Here is a 15,079-nt window from a genome sequence, read left to right as displayed (position 1 = left end):
GGGGGGGGGGGGGGGGGGGGGGGTTGAGTGGCAGCTGGAGGAACCGGACACCCAGGCTCAGCAGTGGCCAGCTCTGCCCCGTCTCCATACCCCCCGGCGCAGTAATAGGGGGTCCTGCAGTGCCTGGACCTTTCCTCCAGAGCTGGGCAATCACAGCCACCCCCCATCGCTTGCTACACCAGATAGCAGGCTCTTCGCCTGGGGAAGCACAAGTGGGAAGCAGCCTGCTGTGGATGTCGGTGACCGGTAAAAGGCAGAGTGGTGGGGAGGGAGAAAAATGATGAAAACATACGCCATCAAAGAGAGAATGCTACAAATGAAGCTGCTCCAGATGTTGTTTAGAGGGATTACTGTGGACGAGTGTGTGGTCAAAAGACAATTATTATTATTAGAGGGAATATACATGTCTACTGACAGATATTCTTTATATTTTAAAAGAAACAGTCCCTTCAACCAATATTTCTAATCCTCTTAACTATTTGTACTTGATTTTTTTAAAAACAGAAATGAAAAATATTAACTTTGACATCATTACAAAAGAAATCACTACAATTCATCAGAAATGTAATTGTATTTCCACAGGACTGGGGACCAACCCTTTGAAATGTCTGAGAACAGAACAACTCAACTGTCATATGACAAAGTAAAATAATATTTTGTACTGTGTCCTCTGATAGAAATGTTTCAAACACAGTTACGGGCGACATGTGAACTGGGCAATTCTCACATCTCAGCGCAATTTTTATAATTAAAATGAGATGCATTAATTAAAAGTGACGATCACAAACATGAACAAAGCAAAACCATCATGCTTTAATTTGCAAAGTGTGGCTTAAATGCCTGCACAAAAATGAAGGAAACTAAATTATTCTGACAAGTTGCTGGATAACATTTTGTCTCAATCGTTTGATGCTTTCTCTTAATACCCAAAACTGGTGGAGATAACATTCAAAATGTCAACATAAGAAGGCAAAATGTTTTATTCAAGATCTAAGCACATGGAGAGTTGTCTCTTGCATTATTTGTTTCAAAACAGAACGCATGTCCTTTCACAGCTCTGAGGCGCAGCACTGTGGGAGGGTAATATTCAGTACTTTGGCTTACATTAACCACACACCAGGCTCAACCTTCCCCCTGCTTTGTCTCAGTGGAGTGAAACTCAAGTCTGGATTTCCAAAATGAGTTTCCCCTTTATCTTTCTTACATCAACTTCCATGCTGACACTAAGTGTTGCCAGATAGCAAGCAAAGTTCTGTTAAGTTCCAGAGAAGTTAAAGGCAAAAAAACAGGGAGGGAGAGAGGACTGTGTCCTGTTTGTGACCGGGAGCTTCTCTTGATTTTGTGGTGCTAGACTGCCCCCTGCTGTTCTCCTACAGAACATGGAGGAGGTCAAGCAGAAATGATTCTTTAAAAAAGCTGCCTGATTTTTTTTTAATCAGTCATCCAAATGTCTAACTTTGTGACAACACAAGAATAATGAGTGATTGTGATTTTTTTTTTTTTTTTGGTTACAACATTACAACAATACAGACGTAGGTGAAGTGTAGAAGCTGATGTTTAAAAAAATCCCTGTGTTTAGAATCAAGTCTATCTCCTGTGATTAAACTCTGACTTGATATTCTCTGTTAGTCATGCTACTAAATTTCAATTCATATTGCAAATCAGGAGCAGTAAAATGTTAAAAGTCTATCTTTAAAGTCCCTTGCTGTGGGCAAAGACGAGCTCCAGACTTTAAAAACTTTTTAAAGTTAGACAGGTTCTTTGAAGAGGAGTCAAAGGAGCAATTTAAAGAGACCTGGAGTGGTGTGTACCTCTGACTGCGCCAACTCTGTCTCTACACTCAACTGTGTGTGTGTGTGTGTGTGTGTGTGTGTGTGTCTGTGTGTGTCAAGCTGCCAAGCAACCATGTGCAAACACACACACTCACACACACAGAACACACTCCAGTAGTTGCCTCTGTACCTGACTTTGCCTTTTTCCTTTTTTATTTCAGCAGGGTGAATTTTTATCTAAATGCAAAGCAGGTGATAGGTGCTCCAGTTTCCTCTAGAAGTAGCTCCCTTGTCTGGGCTCTCCTCCTGATAAGAGTCCTACTTTGCTTGACATAAAAGAGCCTGGTATCATTTCCCCTGCCTCCCCAACAACCCCCAGCTCGCTGCCCTCGCCCTTCCCCTCCCTTCACAAAGCTGCCTCTATTTGCTCCCAATTCAGGGCCCAATTGCAGATAAAGTTACAGCAAATTTGTTTGGAGGAAGAGCTGCTGAGGCCTGCAGTCCCCCGAGCAATAACAGCCTTGTCTTTCAGGGGCCGTAGGGAGAGCTGGCAGCGGCACGAGAACAGAACTCAACACCGTGCACCACACAACGGCCTCAGCTCAACAGGAGGGGAGGCAAGGGGAGAGATAAGGATGTGCAGGGAGGGATGGACAGATTGAAGGGAGAGACATTGAGTTTGCAGGTGTGGCGAAAGGAAGCTGACACTTAACCTCAAGACAGGGAAACACCGAGACCCACCCATACACACACACACACACACACAAACACACACACACACACACACACACACATACAAACGTGCAGACAGACACCACCCATTATGCAGGACAGGAGGTAACTCCAGTCCCGTCCATTGTGCCAACGCCTCAGGCAAAGCTGCCATGGTGGCTGATTCACTGTTGGGATGGGTGGGTGACAACAGTGTGGGCGTATGAGAGAGAAAGAGAGAGTGAAAAGCTACATGTGAAACTATGTGATATCTCCCTTTCATCACATGCACACAAAATATACAGCTGGCATTCAGTGGCGATATGTACATGCAGCCTGGCTGGCATTGCAAAAACTGAGCAGAAGGGAAAGTCAGGACAACTATGAGGAAAACAAATTGAGAAATTTTACATGTCGGAAATGCTGTAAAGTCTGACAAGAATATATTTTTGATGCATTCCTGNCGATATCCGCAGGCATACTTAGGTGATACAACGTGCACACATTTGTTAATTTATAGGTGGAATTGCCCACAACTCCACCTCTGCAGCTACAGGAAAGTTAAGAGTAACATCTGTCTCAGAAGACAGCCAGACAGAGAAGTGTGAGAAGACACACATGGCTGTAATTGCACACAGCCATACACCTTCATGAACGCACAACCTTGGCCAGATGGCCCCCCATAAAAACCCACTTAAAGAGATGAGCGAAGTGATTAAGAGACCTCTCAAAGTGCGGCAGAAATGAGAGAAGGATGGAGAAATGGAAGGGTGGGAGGGGGTACCTGCGTGGAGGGGAGACCCTAAATACTCTGATGCTTTTAGCTAAGTGCATACTCCTACGATAACTGACTCCCAAAAGGGTGTGTGTGTGGGGGGGGGAAGACACACCTAAATTTCAGACTTTGTATAATAAAACGCTCCGTCCTTGGCCCAGATAATCCTTTATCGTCATCTGAATGCTTGGTATTTAAGTGGGCACAATGAGGATGTGAAGAGCTGGCACTGTTAAGCTGAAATGGATGCACTGTAAAATTTCTTTTTAAAAAGGGTAAAGAGCTATACATGGCAGGGAAATGAATGTGTGTAGATTTGTGTGTTACTCAAGGCTGAATCGTCTCCTCTCCATTCACCATCAAGAGCTGAATTTTTTTAAATGACCTTGTTATGTGTGGACTCTAAAATTGTTTTCATTTTTTTTTTAAATTTTGTCTCATGCCTATTATTTTGACAGACTCCCATCTTTATAAACGTAGGGACATTTTTTGGGAAAGTGCAACAAAAATTTGATAATTTCATAATGCACACACACAAATATTGATGAAATAAATGAGTAAGTGACACCTGCTACACACTCCACACACAGTGGAATGTTTTTCTTTTCTCACAAAAAAAAACTTCCTGTTAAAAGGTCTTCCTGTTGTTAGGATGTTTAAATATTCCCTACATGATGCATAACATTTTTTCAAACAAACATATCTGAACAGCAACTGTTGTCAACAGTCTGTCCTTGAATTCTGTGAAATATTTTGTTAACACTGATATATTTTACCTTTTTAGCAAAGGTCAGAGGATTGTTTTATAACTAATCTAGAGAATTATTCCTGTCAACAGTTGACCTGCTAACTGTGGACTTTTTAAGTACTATTTTTCCACTGTCAAATTTTTGTATGGTTTAAGTGTTTTATTTTTTTACACATTTTTATGTTACTCAGTGGTTAAGGTTAAAGTGCACAACCAATTCTTCTTTCTAAATTTTTAGTTCATTATGTGTTCTTTGAGATATGATTTAAACTATTCTTAATGTCTTAATGTATTCTTAACATTCTTCATGTCAGAGAACACACACAGAAGGAAAATGTTAACTGATCAATACTCTCTTTTGGCCCGTATCTTGTGATGACACTGTGACCTGCCGTAAAAACACATAATCTCTCTCTCTCTCTCACACACACACACACACACACACACACACACACACACACACACACACACACACACACACACTTCCCTTTCCTTTGCAGAGGCCGAAGACCAGTGTCATACAACCGAATTCTGCTAATGTCTAACGTTTGCTGCAGAGACACTTAATGCTGTGTTAAAGAGCTGGGTCAGGGCGGGGCCACCTGTCCTGCAGCTGCTTAAGTCAGGACACTGAAGCAGACAGGATTAAATGCCTGCTCTGTCATTTTGGTGCAGGAACTCAGTGCCCTGCAAGAGTATGTCTCTTACTGATAGTTCTGCTGTCCAATTAGACTTCACCTTTTAATACCAGACACAGATGACAGAAGTGAGGGAGCCAGGAAGTGTTGAGTCCATGAGAATAAAGAGAGACTTTGTCACTTCTCATGTTTCTGGGAGCAATTTATCAAACCTTGGTAGAGGCCAAATGCATATTTATAATTAACAATCTAAAGCTTCTTAAAATATGGGGCATGACCCACTTGTGGGCCATTTAGAGTGTTGCACGAGAAGTAATGATATGAAATTTTCCAATATAATAATGTATTTTTATATATTTTGTTATATTTTGTATTTTTATTAAGGGAAATAAGACATTGTTATCACTATTAGTGTTGTGTACAAAAGCAGTTGCTATATTGTCCTGGTAGGATTAAGCCTTTCATGATGACCTTGTGATGTTAATGTGGTTATATACGTATATATATATGTATGTATATATATATATACATATATGTGTATATATATATACTGTATATATATATATATATATACATACATATATATATATATATATATAATGGCATGCCGTTCAGGAAATTATTATTTGAATATATATACAAAAAGTCTGAATATAAAATCACACAGTGATTCAGTGATCTTAGATCGTTAATGATTTCATGACTGTAATCATAATCTGGTCGGTGGTAGCAGGCATAGCTGCGGAGTACAGACAGTGTGGTCAAATACGCTTCATATTTTTGTATATATATTCAGACTTTCTGTATATACATATATTCAGACTTTGTGTATATATATTCAGGATTTTTGTGTATATATTCAGATTTTTTGTATATATTCAGACTTGTTGTATATATATATTCAGATTTTTGTATATATATTCAGACTTTCTGTATATACATATATTCAGACTTTGTGTATATATATTCAGGATTTTTGTGTATATATTCAGATTTTTTGTATATATTCAGACTTGTTGTATATATATATTCAGATTTTTGTAAATATATTCAGACTTTTTCTAGTTGAATAATATGAAAACTCCATACATTATCTACTTTGTAGAGAGTATTTGAAGTGAGCTTTTATATTTAAGCAAAAAACAGAAAAGTAGTTAATTGGGACTTCAGACGTTGTCATCTCGCGCCGTCTCTTAATATTAAGTGTGTCTACAAGGGTGGTGTACAGTGTGGGGATGGCATGTACTTGAGACATCAACAATCTCTTGTGTCAAGTGTGCAATTGCCAGTGAAGGATTCACCATCAGTATCAGTGTGTGTGTGTGTGTGTGTGTGTGTGTGTGTGTGTGTGTGTGTGGTTGTTAACTGATACATAAACCACATTTCATCCTAGAGAGGTTAGTACACCTTTATGAAAAATGAAAAAAACTTAAAAAACCTTAAATAACATGGAAAAGCACAATGAGAATATTGTGCCTTAAAGTGATTTTAAAGAGGCAGAGTTAACTGAAAAGATCTGAAAGCTCCTCAAATATCAAAACATTCTAAAACCTAAACAAACAAAGAACGTAACATTAGGATTTCTAAAGGGAAGGACATATAAGAATAAAGATAAATCTCTTAAGCCCTTAGGAACGTGCCGTGTTTCAATGACGCACCAATAACCATTAACACTCATCACAATATACCACTGCAATAAAATAAAAGCAAGACACATGTCAGTGTTGTGAATCTGAGATCTTAAATATATAAATGTAATGTTGATATGGAAGCTTTAAATATATCATCTATTTTGAGATACTTCCCTTTAATATTTAGGTTGGTCATTTTTTACAGACTAAAAAAAGACTTTAGAGAGATTCTAGAAGATGTTTTGGAAAGGTACCAACTTTTCTGGAAATAAGGGCTTGTAAAATAAATAAATAAATAAACAAATCCTGTTCCGACTATGTTTTGTGTACTAACTCTATGCCGAGACCCCAAAGACTTAATGTCTGGTAAATCTGTAGATTTGTAGGTGACACCTCTACGTACCACAAAAGCACAGATGCTCCTCTGGGGAGAGTCCCATTCGAAGCAGCTGTTGATGTAGCAGCCAGTGTTGATGAGGAACATGATGCAGCGTCTAACTCTGTTAAAATTACGCAACAGAAGCTGGGAGAGAGGACAAAAAGGAAGGAGTGAGTGTTTTCACCAAGTTGAGGCTCAAGGTCAAGAAAAAAAGATTGCTACACAGCGAACAAAGAACAGACAGACAATGACGTTGGTAAACATGTGAACAGCATGAAAAAAATAATGCACTAACCTTTACACATGGAGAGCTTTTAAGGACTAATTTGAAAAAAAAAAAAAAACACAAAACAAAAACCAAATGAACGCTCTGTGAGGTCTCTGCATGATTCACAAGTTTGCAAGGACGCAGAGTTAAAGGTCGTTTCCCTCTTTTATCTTTAGACGAGAATTCATCACAGTTTAATAAGTAAATGCGCTGCATCTCATAATTAATGCCTTAGTTCAAATGACACACTGCCACGAAGTCTCTTCATAAAAGCCTGCTGCGTCTCATTCTGCTGCCACTTTCTCAAGCATTGACCCTCACTTTGTCTGTGCTGCTGCAGGATAACAGTGGTGTGGACGCGTCAAGGACACTTTTGGTTTCCTTCTGTGGGAAACTGTGCATAGATGTGGATCGACGTACTGTACAAGACAGTGTGTCTTCGAGTCTTCTGTCCCAGTGACAAAGTTAAGTACAACATTAACAATTTTCAACATAGTACAAGGGATTCTCTTCCCCGAGGCTTCTCCAGGCATTTGGCCAGAGATGAGAAAGAGACAGAAAGAAGTGGCTAACTGTTGTCCTCCAGAAGAGTCGCCAAGCATTCTGGGAATAGCATAACGCTTCCACCCAATCAGGTCACAACCAGGAGAAAGTGCTCCCAAAGGAGACACTGTCTCCGCAGATCACTGTTCAAAAATATTGCAGGGCTATTATTTTATTCTAGGCAAAAGTACAGAAATGTCTGTATGTTTCTCAGTAAATTTGCATGTGGTTAAGGGGTTGGCTTTGCTGCTTTGATGCCAGATGAGAGGAGGATTCCTTCCTCTCTATGTATAATTATGTATGTGCTTTTTGTTGGCAAACTGAGGATGATTGTACAGTGTCCTGCTGGGGACACACAGACCCTAAGGACCACACTGAGGACCTCCAATACTCCATCGCAGTGTTCCTCAGCGCAGGCACTTGATGTACATGCTGCACTCTCCCAGGCTCATTATTGCTGTAACTGCTTTGATAAGAAATATTATTTTCATGAATTATTCCAAAGACTGCCTTGAGTTGACACTTAGCAAAACGACAAAGACGTTTCCTCAGGCAAATGCCATAATTGCAATTAAATGCTCATATTTTACAGCGGCGGGACACTTGTGCATCACTTTCTTTACTTTATTTTGTGTAAATGTGTGTTTCAGGACACTGAGCAGTAAGTAGCTGCAGGACAGCTGCAGGCACAAAAGAGCCCTCACGGAGCCATCGTTTCAAAGCAGCCTGTGACATCATCATTGCCAGAAGCTGACATGGGTCAAACCCGCGAGTCAGGGGTGAAATGGAGATGAAGAAATGAGGACCCAGCACTTGGAAGAAGAAGCCTGGTGAGAGAGGGCCGAAAGGTTTGAACTTAGAGTCCAAGAGAGAAAGAGAGAGAGAGACGGCAGGAGCAGTGAGGACGATGGAGGGTGGACAAAGGGCTGGTTTGGGAGCTGAGAGTTCTGTTGTGTTGTGCAGCAGCGGGCAAGGCTGTGCTCGACTGTGCATGGCGCAGTATTGACCGTTTAGTCCAAACGGTCACTCGTATGACACATCTGATGTGAGCCAGCCCCTGCTATTCAGCTCTTTGTGGCGCCGCCACACTGAGTGGCGTGACAATGAAGTGCAAAGCAGCAGTGGCAAAAAGGGCCAACTATAAGGATAGCCAATCTACTTATGCACCCCAGAGCTGACAGCTTGACATTTCTATTCACCACTCAGAGTGGATACGAGGAGGTGGGGGACAGGGGCGATGGGGCGATGGGAGAAGGGAAAGAAGAGGCTAGGAAGAAAAGCAAAAGAAAAACGAAAAGAATTGCTGTTTTTCCTTCAATCATCCTGTTGTATCCTGCCCACATAGTTGTTGTACTTTGCAAGATGCCACTCTCCAGGCTTGTTGGTTGTGCTCCAGACAACTGGCCAGATAGAGTAGCTGCTATAGTGGTGGATGTAGATAATCAAAGAAAAAAATGGGAGGCAAAGAGCTAAGAAGATTAGTGCTGGGCTGCTGATGTACCTGTTTGGACACTTTGGGCTCCTCCTCAATGTACTTCTGCTCCACGGGAATCAACGTCCTTAGACCAGCCTTCACCTTTAGGATGGAAACAACACACACACACAGGTTGAGGTTGAAATTGCATAAAGATTAATTACATTATTATTTCTGAAAATGTTGTTTGCTGAAATAATGTGGTAGCAAGTGTGTATTAAATCTCCAACTCATATGTCAGAGACTTGAGGGAGAGAGAGGGGGGAAGAGAGAGAGAGGGAGGTAAAATGGCCGCTAAAGGACACACACAGGGATGGGGAATGTGGGAACAAAGACTGCAGGGAGAAAGAGAGGGATACTTCGATAATTAAAGCCAAAACAAGGACGAGGGACAAGGGACAGGGCATAGATAGACGTAAGGGGTGGGGACAGAATAAAGACAACAGAGGAGTATGGGGGGGTGTTGTGAAGAAGAAGAGAGGATAGGGAGATATAGAGAGAGAGATGTAAGTTGTGGAGGGTGAAGGGTGAAGGAGAGTAAAAAAAAGCAAAATAAAAGACTTACAGCATTAAAAACCACGTCTATTTCGAGAAAGATGACCCCCTTTGTTGGCCCTGTCAGCTCCTTGCTTTTCAAGGCGTAGGCTTTGCGTTCTCCATTTTGGATCTGTGGGAGAGGGACATGACAGGCGTCTGTCTGGCAATACCCGGCAGAATCGGCTCCCAGGGCCACCTTTGAACCCCAGCTGCTGGTGCTGACAGGGAACCCAAAAAAACTGTGGCAACTCTGACAAGTACCTGTTCATTACCCACTGCAGCTCCACTCTGTCAAACAGAAATTAACTATCCTGGGGAATCACACTGTACAGCCGAGCATGCTTGGATTAGAGATGCAGCAGCTTCTAAAGGCTATCTATATTTTCCACACACACTCTTTTTACTATTTTGTATTTTTTCTTCTTCTCTAAATCACACTGGTCTTTCAATCAGTGTCATTTTTCGAATTGTCTTGCATCCCTGTACTTTGTGTTTCCCTCACCTATCAATCTCGCTGTATTTTTTTTTTCACGGCCTCTCTTTCAGTTTTTTAAGTCTCACTCTTGCTGTCATCCCTTTTTCTTTGTGAAATAATAATAGTCTCATCTGTGCAGTTGCAAAAATAACCTCTGCTTTTTATATCTTCCTCTATGTGTTTTTGTTTCTTACTGTTCCTCTGTGTTCTCTTCACTGTCCCCCCAGGGAGACGGGAAAAAGAAACACACAGAAAGAGATCTATCTTTGACTCACATTTAGTAGAGGAATAGCTACTTTTCCCAGGAAATCTGCACTTCTGTCTCTGTCCTCGTCGTAAACAGTGACCTCCAGTACCGAGTGGATGTCCTTCACATTACTGGACCACACACAAAGACAAAAGTACTGACATGAAGTATCGGCTGCAAATTCAAAAATTTGTTAAGATTTTGTTTTTTTTAACACAATGAGACAAAGAAAACAGTTATTTATGACATATAAAGATTCAACTATATTATAAAAAATCAATTAGCATTGCATTTACAGATGAGGTAGCACCAAGGTTTAATAAATGAATTGCAGTTATACTTTTGCTTAGAAAAACAAAAACAAAAACTATAACTATAATTTTAAAATATTATAACCTCCCTTTTTCAGAATTTTTTTAATTAATTTAATAACAATTTTCCATTAGAAAATTCATGCTGATACATATTTTTATTTTATTTTATTTAAATTCAATTATTAAATAAATTCATAACTTAATGAATAATTTATTTATTTATACAGAGGTATGTTTGAATTCCAATGTTTATTTATTTATATAAAAGTTCTTATTTTTAAACAGCATACCCTGCATATCTACACAAATTACATTTTACAAAACAGATTGCATTCTGAATGCCACAATTTTGAATTTTGTTCAGACAGAACTCTCTAATTAAATGGTCAAAAAAGAAAAAAGAAAATGTGTTTATCAGTGCAGTAAATACAGGCTCTACATGTCCGTGTACATCAATAAACTCCACTCACAAAGTGAAGACCTTGTTCCATTCTGGGTTGAGGTTTTTGTAGACAGTGTGAGTTTGCAGCCGATCGTTGCTCAGCTCCACCACACAGAAGGGGTCACTGAGAACAGGAATAAAAGGGATGACCTTCTTTTCGAAAATAAAGCCATGAATAAAAAGGGTTAGATCAAGGTTTTGTTTGCTCATGGTTTTAAAGAGGGCAGGAATCCTAGGTAGTTCCAACATCCTTTGTCTTCCAGCAACATCCGCTATTTAGAAGCTATCACAACTATAATAATACAGTTGTTTCATTTTAAGCCCCCTATGTATATATATGCATACAGTACCTGTAATATAATACAACGGCATATCAGTGAATAAGCTGCAAGGCAATTCTATCAACAACCTGGAAACAACAAGGAGATAAGACTGAGCGCCCTCGGCTGTCACAGGCAGGAGGGCAAGAAGAGATGGAACACAGAGGACATGATGCTGAGGACATAGGCTGCTGAGAACACGGAGAGCAATGTGGCCCTACAGGCCATGGAAGTTCAGAGTTGATGAAAAAGACAGCTGAGGTGTGGGGTTGGGGTTAGTGAAGGCTAAGTGGTCCATTGTTATGATTCTTAAGTCAGCGGTAAGAGAGAGGTAGCGAATTAACTCAAAAGAAATAATTATGGAGAAAAAATTCAATTTAAAAAAAATATTTTTGAGAACTATTTGATTTCTGTAATTGTAAGAATGAGATAAACTATTGTAAAATACCAGGCAAAAATAAAATATGACGATTTTAACACTCGAAGATGTACTTAAAAATAAATACTACACATACATAATATATCCAATAATAATGTTTACAGTGCATGCCACATTATAGTGTGAAATGTGCGATTACAGAGGAAGCCCAAGATTAGGAAAAAAAAATCACATTTTATTCTTCCCTCCTGGGATTTGCATCCTGCACTGTCCTATGTATTCTGCATTTGTTTACAATACACCACATTTCAGTTTCTTTGTACACAGCAAGGGCTAAGACCATCTCACCACAAATACCAGCCCACCTCCTGTTCAAATGCCTCAAAAACGAACCCTAAACAAAAACAAAACTTCTGATTCAGGCTTTGATCATCGTGTTATACTGAAACTGTTGGGAGGCGTTGAGCTGTTTGTTAAAGCTTGGCACTTGAAAAGACTGGGTCAAGTTAAAAAAAAAAGAAAACTTCCAAAGAAATTCCCAGGGAAAATATTGAGAATATTAAAATGTTCAGCATCAGCGTTGCTTAATAGAAGTGTAGTAAAGAAATGGATTTGAGTTTAGACTCTGAGCGTAATATCTGGTGTGCAGCCCAGTTTGTGCCACATGAGGAAATGGCTGTGTGTGTATGAATGTCATTGATTGGTGTGATTTTCCTCAAATGTTGTGACAAGGGCAAGACATTTAGTGGGTGTGAAAAGTAAATGTCAACGTGATCAATGTGATATTTCATATCTGTTTGTGGCGCTGTATCGATTCGACGTGAAGCGGATATTGACAGAAGGGACTGCTGTGAAAACAAGAACACACTAAAATAGACCAAACATAATGTGGACATGAGTCTGGTTATCAATATATATATGTGTGTGTGCAATTAGTGTCACAGACATGAGGTGGCCGTGGTTGGAAGGAAAGAACTGGATGTGTTTTGTGTGAAGAGATTCTACATGGCCATATAAATGAGAAAATAAATACAATTTCATGCAATTATTGCTGTTTCATAAATTTAAAGGTTGACATAAAGTCATCATGTGACTGTAGGTCACTGCTTTTATTTTCCAGTCCATTTTAAAATGTCATAAAAAATGACAGAAAAATAAATTAAGCGGACTTTCTTTGTGCCAGATATAAATATATTGTAAATACTATAATAAATGGAAAGTGGTATTAAAATGCATTGGTGCCATGTGCTACTTAGTATTACAAACACACATACAGTATATTTAAAACAATGGTTATTAAGGATTTAACAATTTGTAATAATGAAAGAATTTTGTCACTATTTTTCCAATGTGTGAAATTATAATCGCTCCAGTCCCTAAACAGGAGAACTAAATCAGGTCGAATATCAATTTTGATTGCATCCCATTAAATTAGTCGATGAAATGATTTGCGCCAAAATCAGACCCTTCACCCAACGTTTCTCTCACAAACGATTCTGCGTTTTGATGACATGACAGCCTGTGTTGCAATGAAGAGTCTGTAGTCATTGGTAATGAACTTTCACCTTAGCGGCCACTGACACTAGAGGCAGCTGTCTCAACCAATTACACGCATTGGTTTGAGCACCACTCGGTGATCGTGCAGGTAATGTCCGAGTCCCATGGCTGAGGGACAGGGAGAACACGGAGAAGAAGTGAGCGCTGACTTATTACAGGGTGCTCGCTGTTAAGTGTGGAGGGAGGACACAGTATGGAGATGAAAGAGAAGCTGTAATTGCTTCACAGGAAGCTCAGCATGAAAATGCACACTACGTCTACACAAGGAATACCCACTTTTGTAATTTGGTAAAATAATAATTAATAATTGTTTTGGAATTAAAAAACGAGTTTTAATTGTTGTTTGGCTTTAGATTTAGATTTTTTTCCGTAAGAGTTTGTCTATAGACGTACAGAAAAGTCTGAGGAGGAATATTTTGAATTACTTGCTCGAGAAAATAATTTGAGGAAAACATAAATAAAAAGATGACTATGATGAAGATTTTGTCTCCATGAAAACACACCTAGTTTGGAAAAATAGAGTAGATTGATTTGTTCATAAGTAGAATTAGGTGGTTAAGGGTTGATGTATTGTCTGCATGAAAAAGCTCTTGACAAATGTACACAAGTCCAGACGTATTTAAAGAATGTGAAAAACATGTATGTACTGTGTTGTTGTTTAATGAAAATAGTGTATGCAAGTCTGATGTGTGTCATTTTGTGTGTATGTATGTGTGTGTGTAAGGTTGTGAGTGTGTGGATGTGTGTATCCCTGCTGAAATGCTCTTACCGCAGAGCAGCCACTCAGAGGGACAAGAGGAGGCAGAAAAAGGGGTTGTTGGTTTTAGATACTATTTTCAGTTATCCTTTCCTTGGGCTGGAGAGGAGCTACTCCACAAAAACACTTCAATTAGAGTTGGGGGGCAGGGAGACTGGGGGAGTGAGACAGAGAGACATCGGGAGAGAGATGCTGAACTCTTTTTCACTCTGTGTTTGTCTGTCTGTCTGTCTGTCTCTGTCTCTCTCTCTCTCTCTCTCTCTCTCTCTCTCACCTTGCTCCTGACCCTCTCTTGGTCTGCCATGTTAAAATGGGGTTTTCTTGTGGTGAGGGTTCTTACATGGTCCTCGCAGAGCCATTGTTCATGCCAGTGACACACACACACACAAAACACTAATAGTTGAAGAGGAATTTAAGTTATTAAAAATATTTGTAAAATATGAAATTATAATATTTTGTATTTTTAAAAAATGTGAAAAATGAAAACAAATTCCATGTATATAAATAGCTTTTATAAATGGTAATCCATGCACCACTGTATTTCTTTTTTATTTTATCATGTCAACAAACTTAATTAGATCTTTCATAAAAATATGTTGTGGAACATATTCTCCATCACTGTGTAAAGCCGGCAGAGGATTTTAAAAAAACAAACAGCCAATAGATATCTTTTTGTAAATTTCCACAATTTTCCTCTTGATTTTTACCATCTTTAAGCAGGGATCCATGCGGCTCAGACTGAATGATGAGCTCTACAAAGAGGTCATGGAGCAAATTTCTGCTCCCAGTGAAATACAAGAGCCATTAGCCCTGCACCGCACAGGGCTAATGGCTCCTCACAATAACCCAAATCAACCAGCTCCACTCTGTATTGGCTAATGGGACTGAGGCTGCTTCAAATGGAGAAAAACTCTACACTCGTTTTCACACACAAACACACACACACACGCACATGCACACACACACACACACACACCTTTTTCTACTAGATAATATGGAGTGAAAAACTAGGCCTGTCCACTGTAGACCTAATTAAAAGTAAGAATTAATGGAGAATGGAGGATTCAGAGAGAGCAAGCAGAAAACAGAGGAGGCAGGAGGAGGGAAAGGGG

The 15,079-nt window shown here is 39.6% G+C and overlaps 1 protein-coding gene across 3 annotated transcripts in view; it reads right to left on the bottom strand.

Annotated features, from left to right (window-relative positions):
- The window catches only part of mctp1a (multiple C2 domains, transmembrane 1a), a 116,002-nt gene that overhangs the window by 32,966 nt on the left and 67,957 nt on the right, over positions 1-15,079 (bottom strand). For all 3 annotated transcript variants that reach the window (XM_025053254.1, XM_025053255.1, XM_025053256.1), the window contains 5 exons: positions 10,983-11,080; positions 10,227-10,329; positions 9,505-9,606; positions 8,967-9,041; positions 6,679-6,798 (listed from right to left, as the gene is read on the bottom strand). In XM_025053254.1, coding sequence (XP_024909022.1) covers positions 6,679-6,798; positions 8,967-9,041; positions 9,505-9,606; positions 10,227-10,329; positions 10,983-11,080 — 498 coding nt within the window. The remainder of the gene's footprint in view (positions 1-6,678; positions 6,799-8,966; positions 9,042-9,504; positions 9,607-10,226; positions 10,330-10,982; positions 11,081-15,079) is intronic.

The sequence above is a fragment of the Cynoglossus semilaevis genome, chromosome Z (assembly GCF_000523025.1).
Source record: "Cynoglossus semilaevis isolate Cse_v1.0 chromosome Z, Cse_v1.0, whole genome shotgun sequence".
In the NCBI taxonomy this organism is placed as follows: domain Eukaryota; kingdom Metazoa; phylum Chordata; class Actinopteri; order Pleuronectiformes; family Cynoglossidae; genus Cynoglossus; species Cynoglossus semilaevis.
The sequence above is the reverse complement of the archived record's forward strand: the minus strand, read 5'-3'. Positions and strand labels throughout refer to the sequence as shown.